The sequence below is a fragment of the Ranitomeya variabilis genome, chromosome 2 (genome assembly GCF_051348905.1).
Source record: "Ranitomeya variabilis isolate aRanVar5 chromosome 2, aRanVar5.hap1, whole genome shotgun sequence".
Taxonomy (NCBI): Eukaryota; Metazoa; Chordata; class Amphibia; order Anura; family Dendrobatidae; genus Ranitomeya; species Ranitomeya variabilis.
In genome coordinates, this window is record NC_135233.1 from 377442156 (window position 1) to 377454636 (window position 12481).

The 12481-nt window shown below is 45.2% G+C and overlaps 1 protein-coding gene across 1 annotated transcript in view; it reads right to left on the reverse strand.

The window, feature by feature from the left end:
- The window catches only part of LOC143806107 (complement factor B-like), a 144615-nt gene that overhangs the window by 77785 nt on the left and 54349 nt on the right, over window positions 1–12481 (reverse strand). Inside the window, exons 4-5 of the mRNA XM_077286064.1 lie at window positions 7200–7373; window positions 1090–1185 (exon numbers count right to left, since the gene is read on the reverse strand). Coding sequence (XP_077142179.1) covers window positions 1090–1185; window positions 7200–7373 — 270 coding nt within the window. The remainder of the gene's footprint in view (window positions 1–1089; window positions 1186–7199; window positions 7374–12481) is intronic.

Consider the following 12481-nt stretch of genomic DNA (forward strand, 5'->3'; position numbering starts at 1 on the left):
GACATAATCTTTGTGCCTTTTTTTTTTTTTTTTTTTTTTAAAGTTCGCTTTATTTGTTTATTTTTTTGTTCGGCACCACAACCGTGATTTTCCTTATCCAGATGTTTTAACTAGTGATGAGCGAATCTATTCGTTACTCGAGATTTCCCGAGCATGCTCGGGGGTCCTCCAAGTATTTTTTAGTGCTTGGAGATTTAGTTTTCCTCACCGCAGCTGAATGATATACAGCTATTAGCCATCTTGATTACATGTGGGGATTCCCAAGCAACCAGGCAACCCCCACATGTACTTATGCTGGCTAACAGATGTAAATCATTCAGCTGCGGCAAGGAAAACTGAAACTCCGAGCACTAAAAAATACTCGGAGGCCCCCCCGAGCGTGCTCGAGAAATCTAGAGTATTGAGTATATTCGCTCATCACTAGTTTTAACCTAATTTATCATTTGCAACTTTTCAAAATTTTTGTGCCATTGTCCGTTAGTTCTCTAGGGGAGTACGAAGCCTGTGTCATTTTATTTTGGCTCAGTTGCAGACTAACGCACAAAATGTTAAAAGGTTTTATGTTCTAAAAAGGCACAAAGAAAGGTAAAAGACAAAAACAAAAATACGGCTTTGATTTTGCACAAAATCCATCACTTCTTGTGACTTCTGAAACATTTAGAGCAAAAAATAGCAAAAAATAAAAGTGACTTAAAAAAAATTGTTGATGATTTGCGACCATAATCTTCATTCTATATCCAAGTCATCGGCTCTTGTCAGGAAATCTCATCTACTTCTACCATAACGCCCGCTAACCAAATATCAACACTCTATTCCTAGGAAGCCCAACTGCAAGGTTATCCTGGACCCTGCCCCCGGCCCTGTTTGCTCTGCTTATCCGACTGTCCTATGTCATTGCTGAGCATTGGGCAAGTTAATGATCGGAACTTCACCAGAAAATAATTTTTGGTTTAGCGCCAGTCTGTGTTTTCAAAGCTCAGTGAGACAGTGTCAGCTCTACCTAGTCATAAAGCTATGATGTTTGTCCACCAGCCGCTATAACATAGGTATCCTCCATTGTACAGTTCGTGTCACATACGGTTCTCCTACCTTCTACTTTATCCAAGTCGGATGATTCGATAGTTTCAGAAAGGGAGGCAGAGAAAGTCTCCGCCACTTCCTCAGGGGTATCAAATGTATACCAGTCTGTGGAGGAAAGAGACACATCAGTCACCTTAAAGGGAACCAATCATGTTCCAAAACGTTATTTACCTGCAGATATAGGGTTAAACATCTGCAGGTAAATAGCAATAGCATGGAGTTTGGCCACCTTACTGAAAGCGCGGCTACTGGGATAAAATGAACTTTATCCTCCTGGGATCCGCTGGCTTTCAGTTATAGAGGCATGCCTGGGGCAGTTTCAGTCACGGATCAGTACACAGCGAGTTGTGACTGTAACTACGCCTTGATTGACAGTTCGCTCTACATAGAAAAGATGCAGAGCGAGCTGTCAATCATAGCACCTGGATGTGCTTACAGCTGCAACTTGCTGAGTACTGAGCAGCAATCTATTACATTTAAAGTCATATATCAGGACATAATCAAAGGTAAGCCTAGTGTAAACCTGTCAATGAATTACCCCTAGGGTTATGTAGCCACCCCAAAGCGTTTCTCCCACCATTTGGGGGGTTCATTAGGGGGTTCTGAAAACCAAATAGCAATGCCTCACAAGGCCAATTACATTAGGTTCATGTAGCCTCAAAGAACTGACAGATTTATGTCAGCTACCCGGTCATGGGGAAAAAAAGGGTACTGCCCTTGTTAGGGCGGCAGCAAAGCAGCGGCACGACACGGAGAGTTAATTATGATATACATTTCCTCCATTGTCCCGTCCCTTTGATTATGTCCTGATATATGACTTTAAATGTAATAGATCCCCAAATCCTGCGAGGAGTTAAGTCCATACGGCTGGGAAAAAGGATTTTTAACGAAAAAGGAATTAGGCCTACAAAGAAGAGAACACAGTACCTACAGTCAAATATGGTGGAGGTTCCAAGATGTTTTGGGGTTGTTTTGCTGCCTCTGGCACTGGGTGCCTTGACTGTGTGCAAGGCATCATGAAATCTGAAGACCACCAAAGGATTTTGGGTGGCATTATAATGCCCTGTGTCAGAAAACTGGATTTACATCCTAAGTCATGGGTCTTCCAGCAGGACAATGACCCCCAAAATACTTCAAGGAGCACCCAGAAATGGATGGAAACAAAGCCCTGTAGAGTTCTGAGGTGTCCAGCAATGAGTTCGGGTCTAAATCCCATTGACCACCTGTGGAGAGATCTTACAGTTTTTGTTGTTGGGAGAAGGCACCTTCATATATGAGAGACCTGGAGCAGTTGTAAAAGAAGAGTGGTGTGAAATTCCAGCTGAGAGGTGTAAGGAGCTTATTGATGGTTATAGGTAGCGATTGATTGCAGTATTTATTCCAAAGGGTATGCAACCAAATATTAAGTTGAGGGTGCCAAAAATTTTGTACAGCCCATTTTGGGGTTTATTGTAAAATGATGTCCAATTTGCATTTCTTTCTCTGTTTATTTGTGTGTTGTTCCAATAACAAAACATGGGGAATTGTGATAATGTTCTGGGAGAAATACTTCATTTTCTGGAAAAAATTCAAGGGTGTCAACACTTTTGGCCATGACTGTATCTTTAATTTTATATATTAAAAGTCCTCAGAAGACAGGGAAAATTTTGCAACAAATTTTCATTTAGATCCTACCACAGTGTGTATGCATCTCCTAAGCTGATCTACGTGTCTCCATGATTGCAGACTCCACACACACACCTTGTGGAGTCATGTGTTATTCCTTACAGGCAAGAAGTGAGGAGGAATAGGTTGTCGAGTAATACATGACCTCAGGATGACATTACACAGGGTTTATGTGTAGTCAGGTCAGCATAGGAGCATTACATCATAATAAAAAAATGTATTTTTTTTTTCATAGAGTATTTTTTTTTGTAAATGTAATTATGTATTAACTTTTTCAAAGTTATTCATCTTTATAACAGTCTCCATGTCCTTATTTAGTTTCCTTCTATCAGACGCACCATGCTGTAAGTACTGTTTTAACAGACGAGCCCATGCTCTTTTTGAAGCTGCTTTGAACTGCTGTTTTAGCAAGAAGTCACGCTCCGACACTATTTACAAACAGTCTCACTGTCTGGACATGAAGGGGAACAGAGAAGAACACTCTGGGAGGTGTTTGTAAATAGTGCTTAGTTTCAAGTCTTTTTAGAGCAGCAGTTCAAAGCAGCTTCTAAAAAGGATATGAAGTAGGCTGTGAAACAGCATTTTCAGCATGGTGTTTGGATGAAATGGAAATCAAATAGGGTAATGGACTAGATTACAAACATTTATAACTGTGCAAAGGCTGATTGAGAATCAAATGAAAAAAATATGACTGAAGTATTGCTGAGTATATTTGGTGACCTGCTTAATGGTCAACAAGGGGGCACAGGGTGCGGCCACCACGTGCTCCCTACTCAAAGGGGCCCAGTCGGAGCTGCGTTCCCCTTCACTGTATCAGCGTATGCATTGTGCCGATACAGTTCAGCCCGGCGGTAGAGCAGACACACATCATTTCCAGGAGCTAATGTGGGACCCATTATACAGTGTAAGAGGCAAATGTGGGGGCCATTACACAGCGCATAAGCTAATGAGGGGGCCATTATTCAGTTTGAGGGCTAATACAGTGGCTATTATACAGTTTTGGGCTTACTGTTGGGGTGAAAGCTAATGCGGGGCCCATTATACAGTTTGAGGGCTAATGTGGGGACTACTGTGGAGGCCATTATACAGCATAGGGGCCATTATACAGGGTGGGGTCTACTGTGTGGCCATTATGCAGTGTGAGGGCTTCTATGGGGTCATTATACTGTGTATAGTGGAGCTGTGGGCCCACCATACTGTGTATAGGAAAGCCGTGGGGACATTATACTCTGCATAAGGGAGCTGTGGGCCCACCATACTGTGTATAGAGGAGCTGTGGGCTCACCATATTGTGTATAGAGGAGCTGTGGGCCTACCATACTGTGCATAGGGAAGCTGTTGGCCCACCATAATGTGTATAGAGGAGCCGTAGGCCCACCATAATGTGTATAGAGGAGCTGTGGGCCCATCATACTGTGTATAGAGGAGCTGTGGGCCCACCATACTGTGTATAGAGGAGGTGTAGGCCCACCATAAGGTGTATAGAGGAGCTCTTGGCCCACCAGACTGTGTATAGGGAAGCTGTGGGCCCACCATACTGTTTATAGGGAATCTGTGGGCCCACCATACTGTGTATAGGGGAGCTGTGGGCCCATCATACTGTGTATAGGGGAGCTCTGGGCCCAGCATACTGTGTATAGAGGAACTGTGGGCCCACCATACTGTGAATAGAGGAGCTGTGGGAACATCATACTGTGTATAAGGGAGCTGTAGGCCCACCATACTGTGTATGGAGGAGCTGTAGGCCCACCATAATGTGTATAGAGGAGCTGTGGGCCCACCATACTGTGTATAGAGGAGCTGTGGGCCCACCATATACATAGTTACATAGTTAGATAGTTACATAGTTATTAAGGTTGAAGGAAGACTTTAAGTCCATCTAGTTCAACCCATAGCCTCACCTAACATGCCCTAACATGTTGATCCAGAGGAAGGCAAAAAAAAACCCATGTGGCAAGGAGTAAGCTCCACATTGGGGAAAAAAATTCATTCCCAACTCCACATACGGCAATCAGACTAATTCCCTGGATCAACGCCCTATCAAGGAATCTAGTGTATATACCCTGTTACATTATACTTTTCCAGAAAGGTATCCAGTCCCCTCTTAAATTTAAGTAATGAATCACTTATTACAACATCATACGGCAGAGAGTTCCATAGTCTCACTGCTCTTACAGTAAATAATCCGCGTCTGTTATTATGCTTAAACCTTCTTTCCTCCAGACGTAGAGGATGCCCCCTTGTCCCTGTCTCAGGTCTATGATTAAAAAGATCACCAGAAAGGTCTTTGTACTGTCCTCTCATATATTTATACATTAAAATAAGATCACCCCTTAGTCTTCGTTTTTCCAAACTAAATAGGCCCAAGTGTAATAATCTATCTTGGTATTGCAGACCCCCCAGTCTTCTAATAACCTTGGTCGCTCTTCTCTGCACCCGCTCTAGTTCAGCTGTGTCTTTCTTATACACCGGAGACCAGAACTGTACACAGTATTCTGAGTGTGGTTGAACTAGTGACTTGTATAGAGGTAAAATTATGTTCTCCTCATGAGCATCTATGCCTCTTTTAATACATCCCATTATTTTATTTGCCTTTGTAGCAGCTGCCTGACACTGGCCACTGAATCTGAGTTTGTCATCCACCCATACACCCAGGTCTTTTTCATTGACTGTTTTGCCCAGAGTTTTAGAATTAAGCACATAGTTATACATCTTATTACTTCTACCCAAGTGCATGACCTTACATTTATCCCCATTAAAGCTCATTTGCCATTTATCAGCCCAAGCTTCTAGTTTACATTAATCATCCTGTAATATAAATTTGTCCTCCCCTGTATTGATTACCCTGCAGAGTTTATTGTCATCTGCAAATATTGAAATTCTACTCTGAATGCCCCCTACAAGGTCATTAATAAATATGTTAAAAAGAAGAGGGCCCAATACTGACCCCTGTGGTACCCCACTGCTAATCGCGACCCAGTCCGAGTGTGCTCCATTAATAACCACCCTTTGTTTCCTATCCCTGAGCCAGCTCTCAACCCACTTACACATATTTTCCCCATCCCCATTATTCTCATTTTATGTATCAACCTTTTGTGCGGCACCGTATCAAAAGCTTTTGAAAAGTCCATATACACTACATCTTCTGGGTTCCCTTGGTCCAGTCCGGAACTTACCTCTTCATAGAAGCTGATCAAATTAGTCTGACATGAACGGTCTCTAGTAAACCCGTGCTGATACTGGGTCATGAGGTTATTCCTCTTCAGACACTATTGTGAATAGAGGAGCTGTGGGAACATCATACTGTGTATAGGGGAGCTGTGGGCCCACCATACTGTGTATGGAGGAGCTGTAGGCCCACCATGTGTATAGAGGAGCTGTGGACCCACCCTACTGTGTATAGAGGAGCTGTGGGCCCACCATACTGTGAATAGAGGAGCTGTGGGCCCACCATACTGTGTAAGGAGGAGCTGTGGGCCCACCATACTGTGTATGGAGGAGCTGTAGGCCCACCATACTTTGTATAGGGAAGCTGTGGGCCCACCATACTGTGTATAGGGGAGCTGTGGGCCCATCATACTGTGTATAGGGGAGCTGTGGGCCCACCATACTGTGTATAGAGGAGCTGTGGGCCCACCATACTGTGTATAGGAGAGCTGTGGGCCCTCCATACTGTGTATAGAGGAGCTGTGGGCCACCATACTGTGTATAGGGAAGCTGTGGGGATATTATACGCTGCATAAGGGAGCTGCGGGCCCTCCATACTGTGTATAGAGGAGCAGTACATTGGGGGACTCAGTGGACATTTTTAAATGTTAAGTGGGTACTTAAAAACCATTATTGTTATAGGGGCACTCAAGAGTATTGTGGCTGTCAAAGGGGCAGAATGTGGACACTGTTTTTTAGGGCACTTGTACAGGGCATTAATATATTCTAGGGGGCAATTTTACCATCCAGTGGGCACAAAGAAGGCATTATTACTATGTGGGGCAGTAAGGAGCACTGTCATTGTACCACCAGAGCGACTCAGTATTGGGATATCAGCAGGATGAGGAGTTTGTGCAGGTTGCGGATAGATGGGGACAGTGCTGAAAATGTGAGAAGTCAGATGTGTCTGTGTTGTAATATCTACAGCTGAGTTTTGGGTAGAGAAGTCGTCATGTCGGTCTGGGCCGGATGGAAAAGACGGGAAAAGGGAAAGACTCCATAAGAAGGAACATCAGCGGTAAGTCACCATCTATAACTGTGCTGTAATCACTTGTAAGTTCTGCAGTGGTATCTACCACTACATGGCGGTAATGTCGGTGCGCCATCATAGTTGTTATCAGCGTTACCGGTTAGGGGCCACTCAGATGTTTCTCCCCCTGAGCTGAACCTCTCTTCACCTCTGGATGTATGGAGTAACCTTAAATCTCATCTCCGACCACTTTCACAAATTAGATTGATGATCTTACATCTGCAGGACGGTTCTGCTCCGGACCAACGGTTGTTCTCCAGACACACTCTCTCCTTAGAGCCGAACATCTGCAGCCCCATCTGGCATTTATACGTCACTTTGTCTCCAATCTTGTAGGAAGACCCTACTTTTGTGCCCCCGATAGGAACTCCTGGATTTGGACAGTCGCCCTCTGTGCAGGGAAAAAAAGTATGGAAAACAAAAGAAAAGATAAATAGAGAAAAGAAAAAGATTTGTGTTGGAGCATAATATAGGACTAGTGACTAGTCCCATTACCTGGCCATGCATTAAAGGGATATTCCCTTATAGATCTATGGCATATCCCATGGCTATTCTGTAGCGCCCCCACTGCCGCAGGGCCGAGGGGTACCCGGTACCGGGCCTCTGAGTCTCTGTTCTGGGATTGTCACGGTGGCTAGACCCGGTCCGTGACCCTGCTGAGGGGCGTACAATGAAGGTGGAGGTATGGTGATGATGTTATGGTGTGGTGAAGTGCCGGTTGCAGTAAATAACGAGGACACCAGGGTGCAGTCTCTTTACCTCTTTACTGAAGGCTTCAGGATCCTCAATCCGGAATACGGTTAACCGGGCTGCGCAAGTCCGGCCGGTCCGATGGCACCTCCAGAGTTCCCTTTGCAGGTGGAAATCTGTGCCTACCTTCTAGCGCTTGTGTGTTGCGGTCCTCCCTGTTATGATCCTTAGTGGCTGAGGATCACAAAACGGACTAGCTAAGTTAATGAACATAGAAACGAGCTCTAGGGAGGTGGTAACTGGACTGACCGCAAACCTGATCCTAACCAAACACACTAAAGGTAGCCGGTAAACGTGCCTAAATTCCTGGACGTCTCGACGCAGCCTGAGAAACTAGCTACCCGTAGAGGGAAAGTAAGACCTCACTTGCCTCAGAGAAATAACCCCAAAGATATAGGAAGCCCCCAACAAATAATAACGGTGAGGTAAGGGGAAAATACAAACGTAGAAATGAAAACAGATTCAGCAAATGAGGCCCGCTAATACTAGATAGCAGAAGACAGATAGGGAACTGTGCTGTCAGTAGAAAACCCTATGCAAAATATCCACGCTGAGAATACAAGAACGCCCACACCAACTAACGGTGTGAGGGGAGAAACTCAGCCCCCTAGAGCTACCAGCAAGCAAGGAAATCACATATTAGCAAGCTGGACAAGGAACAAAAATAAACCAAGAAACATATGAACACTGATGATCAAAAACAGAAACTTAGCTTCTCTTGAAGAGACTGATAATGAAGGAATGCAGGAGAGCTCAAAATAGCACTGAATACATTGACAGCAGGCAACAACTGAAAGTCCAGGTGAGCTAAATAGGAAACCAACTACCAGATAACGAGACAGCTGATCCCAGCCACAAACCTGCAGAAAGACACAAAGAGCCACCAGAGGGAGCCCAAAGACAGCACTCACACAGTACCACTTGTGACCACCAGAGGGAGCCCAAAAATAGAGTTCACAACAGTACCCCCCCCTTGAGGAGGGGTCACCGAACCCTCATCAAGACCCCCAGGGCGATCAGGATGAGCCACATGGAAGGCATGAACCAAATCGGCCGCATGAACATCAGAGGCGACAACCCAGGAATTATCCTCCTGACCATAGCCCTTCCACTTAACCAAATACTGAAGCCTCCGTCTAGAAATACGAGAATCCAAGATCTTCTCCACCACGTACTCCAATTCGCCCTCAACCAGCACCGGAGCAGGGGGCTCAACAGAAGGAACCACAGGCACCACATACCTCTGCAACAAAGACCTATGGAACACATTATGAATGGCAAACGATGCTGGGAGGTCCAAACGAAAAGACACCGGGTTAAGGATTTCCAAAATCTTATAAGGACCGATGAAGCGAGGCTTGAATTTAGGAGAGGAGACCTTCATAGGCACATACCGAGAAGACAGCCATACCAAATCCCCAACACGAAGTCGGGGACCCACACCACGACGGCGGTTGGCAAAGCGCTGAGCCTTCTCCTGTGAGAACTTCAAATTGTCCACCACATGGTTCCAAATCTGCTGCAACCTATCCACCACAGAATCCACCCCAGGACAGTCAGAAGGCTCAACCTGCCCTGAGGAAAAATGAGGATGAAAACCAGAATTGCAGAAAAAAGGCGAAACCAAAGTAGCAGAACTAGCCCGATTATTAAGGGCAAATTCGGCCAATGGCAAAAAAGTCACCCAATCATCCTGATCAGCAGAAACAAAACATCTTAAATACGTTTCCAAGGTCTGATTAGTTCGCTCGGTTTGACCATTCGTCTGAGGATGGAAAGCCGACGAAAAAGACAAATCAATGCCCATCTTAGCACAAAAGATCCGCCAAAATCTGGACACAAACTGGGATCCTCTGTCCGACACAATATTTTCAGGGATGCCGTGCAAGCGAACCACATTCTGAAAAAATAAAGGAACCAAATCGGAGGAGGAAGGCAACTTAGGCAAGGGCACCAAATGGACCATTTTGGAAAAACGATCACACACCACCCAGATGACAGACATTCTCTGAGATACTGGAAGATCCGAAATAAAATCCATGCAAATGTGCGTCCAAGGCCTCTTCGGGACAGGCAAAGGCAAAAGCAAACCGCTGGCACGAGAACAGCAAGGCTTAGCCCGAGCACAAATCCCACAGGACTGCACAAAGGAATGCACATCCCGCGACAAGGAAGGCCACCAGAAGGACCTAGCCACCAAATCTCTAGTACCAAAAATCCCAGGATGACCTGCCAACACCGAAGAATGAACCTCGGAAATAACTCTGCTGGTCCATCTATCTGGGACAAACAGTCTCTCTGGTGGGCAACGGTCAGGTCTATCTGCCTGAAATTTCTGCAGCACTCGTCGCAAATCTGGGGAAATGGCAGACAAAATCACTCCCTCTCTGAGGATACCAGCCGGCTCTGAAACTCCCGGAGAGTCAGGCAGAAAACTCCTAGAAAGAGCATCAGCCTTCACGTTCTTCGAACCAGGCAGGTACGAGACCACGAAATCGAAACGGGAGAAAAACAACGACCAACGAGCCTGTCTAGGATTCAGCTGCTTGGCAGACTCGAGATAAATCAGATTTTTGTGATCAGTCAAGACCACCACACGATGCTTAGCTCCCTCGAGCCAATGTCGCCACTCCTCAAATGCCCACTTCATAGCCAACAACTCCCGATTACCAAAATCATAATTCCACTCGGCAGGCGAAAACTTTCGTGAAAAGAAAGCACAAGGCTTCCTCACAGAGCAATCAGAGCTTTTCTGCGACAAAACAGCCCCTGCTCCAATCTCAGAAGCATCAACCTCGACCTGAAAAGGAAGAGAGATATCAGGCTGACATAAGACTGGAGCTGAAGAGAACCGGCGCTTCAGCTCCCGAAAGGCTTCCACGGCCGCAGGAGACCAATTAGTCACATCAGAACCCTTCTTGGTCAAATCCGTCAAGGGCTTAACCACGCCAGAAAAATTAGCGATGAAGCGACGGTAAAAATTAGCAAAACCCAAGAACTTCTGAAGACTCTTAACAGATGTAGGCTGAGTCCAGTCATGAATAGCCTGGACCTTGACTGGGTCCATCTCAATAGTAGAAGGAGAAAAAATAAAACCCAAAAAGGAAACCTTCTGTACCCCGAAGAGACATTTTGAGCCCTTTACAAATAAGGCATTAGCACGCAGGACCTGAAATACCATCCTGACCTGCTTCACATGGGACTCCCAATCATCAGAAAAGACCAAAATGTCATCCAGATACACAATCATAAATTTATCCAGATATTCTCGGAAGATGTCATGCATGAAGTACTGAAACACAGAAGGAGCATTAGAGAGTCCAAAAGGCATCACCAAGTACTCAAAATGGCCTTCGGGCGTATTAAATGCTGTTTTCCATTCATCCCCCTGCTTAATACGCACAAGGTTATACGCACCACGAAGATCTATCTTGGTGAACCAACTGGACCCCTTAATCCGAGCAAACAGATCAGACAATAATGGCAAAGGATACTGAAATTTGACCGTGATTTTATTTAGAAGACGATAATCTATACAAGGTCTCAGAGAACCATCCTTCTTGGCCACAAAAAAGAATCCTGCACCAAGAGGGGAGGAGGATGGACGAATATGTCCCTTCTCCAAAGACTCCTTTATATAACTCCGCATTGCGGCATGTTCTGGTACAGACAAATTAAAAAGTCGTCCCTTAGGGAACTTACTACCAGGAATCAAATTTATAGCACAATCACAATCCCTATGAGGAGGCAGGGCACCGGATCTGGGCTCATCAAATACATCCTGGTAGTCCGACAAAAACTCAGGGACCTCAGAAGGAGTGGAAGAAGCAATTGACACCAAAGGAGCATCGCCATGAATCCCCTGGCAACCCCAACTTGACACAGACATAGCTTTCCAATCCAGAACTGGATTATGGGCATGCAGCCATGGCAGACCCAAAACGACAACATCATGCAAATTATGCAGCACAAGAAAGCGAATCACCTCCTGATGTACAGGAGTCATACACATGGTCACTTGAGTCCAATACTGAGGCTTATTCTCAGCCAATGGTGTAGCATCAATTCCCCTCAGTGGAATAGGGAATTCCAAAGGCTCCAGGATAAAACCACAGCGCCTGGCAAACGACAAATCCATCAGATTCAGGGCAGCACCTGAATCCACAAAAGCCATAACCGAGTAGGATGACAAAGAACAAATTAAAGTAACAGACAAAATGAATTTAGGCTGTATAGTACCAATGGTGACAGGTTTAGCGATTTTTTTAAGCGCTTAGAGCATGCTGACATAACATGAGTAGAATCACCACAGTAAAAGCACAACCCATTTTGACGTCTATGACTTTGCCGCTCAATTCTGGTCAGAATTCTGTCACATTGCATAGACTCAGGTCTCTGTTCAGAAAACACTGCCAGATGGTGCACAGGTTTGCGCTCCCGCAAACGCCGATCAATCTGAATGGCCAAAGCCATTGAGTCATTCAGACTTGTAGGCGTGGGGAACCCCACCATAACATTCTTAATGGCTTCAGAAAGACCTTCTCTGAAATTTGCAGCCAGGGCACACTCATTCCATTGAGTAAGCACCGACCATTTCCTAAATCTTTGGCAATACACCTCTGCTTCATCCTGACCTTGAGAGAGAGCCAGCAAAGCCTTTTCTGCCTGGTTCTCAAGATTAGGTTCCTCATAAAGCAGTCCAAGTGCCAGAAAAAACGCATCCACATTCAGCAATGCAGGATCTCCTGG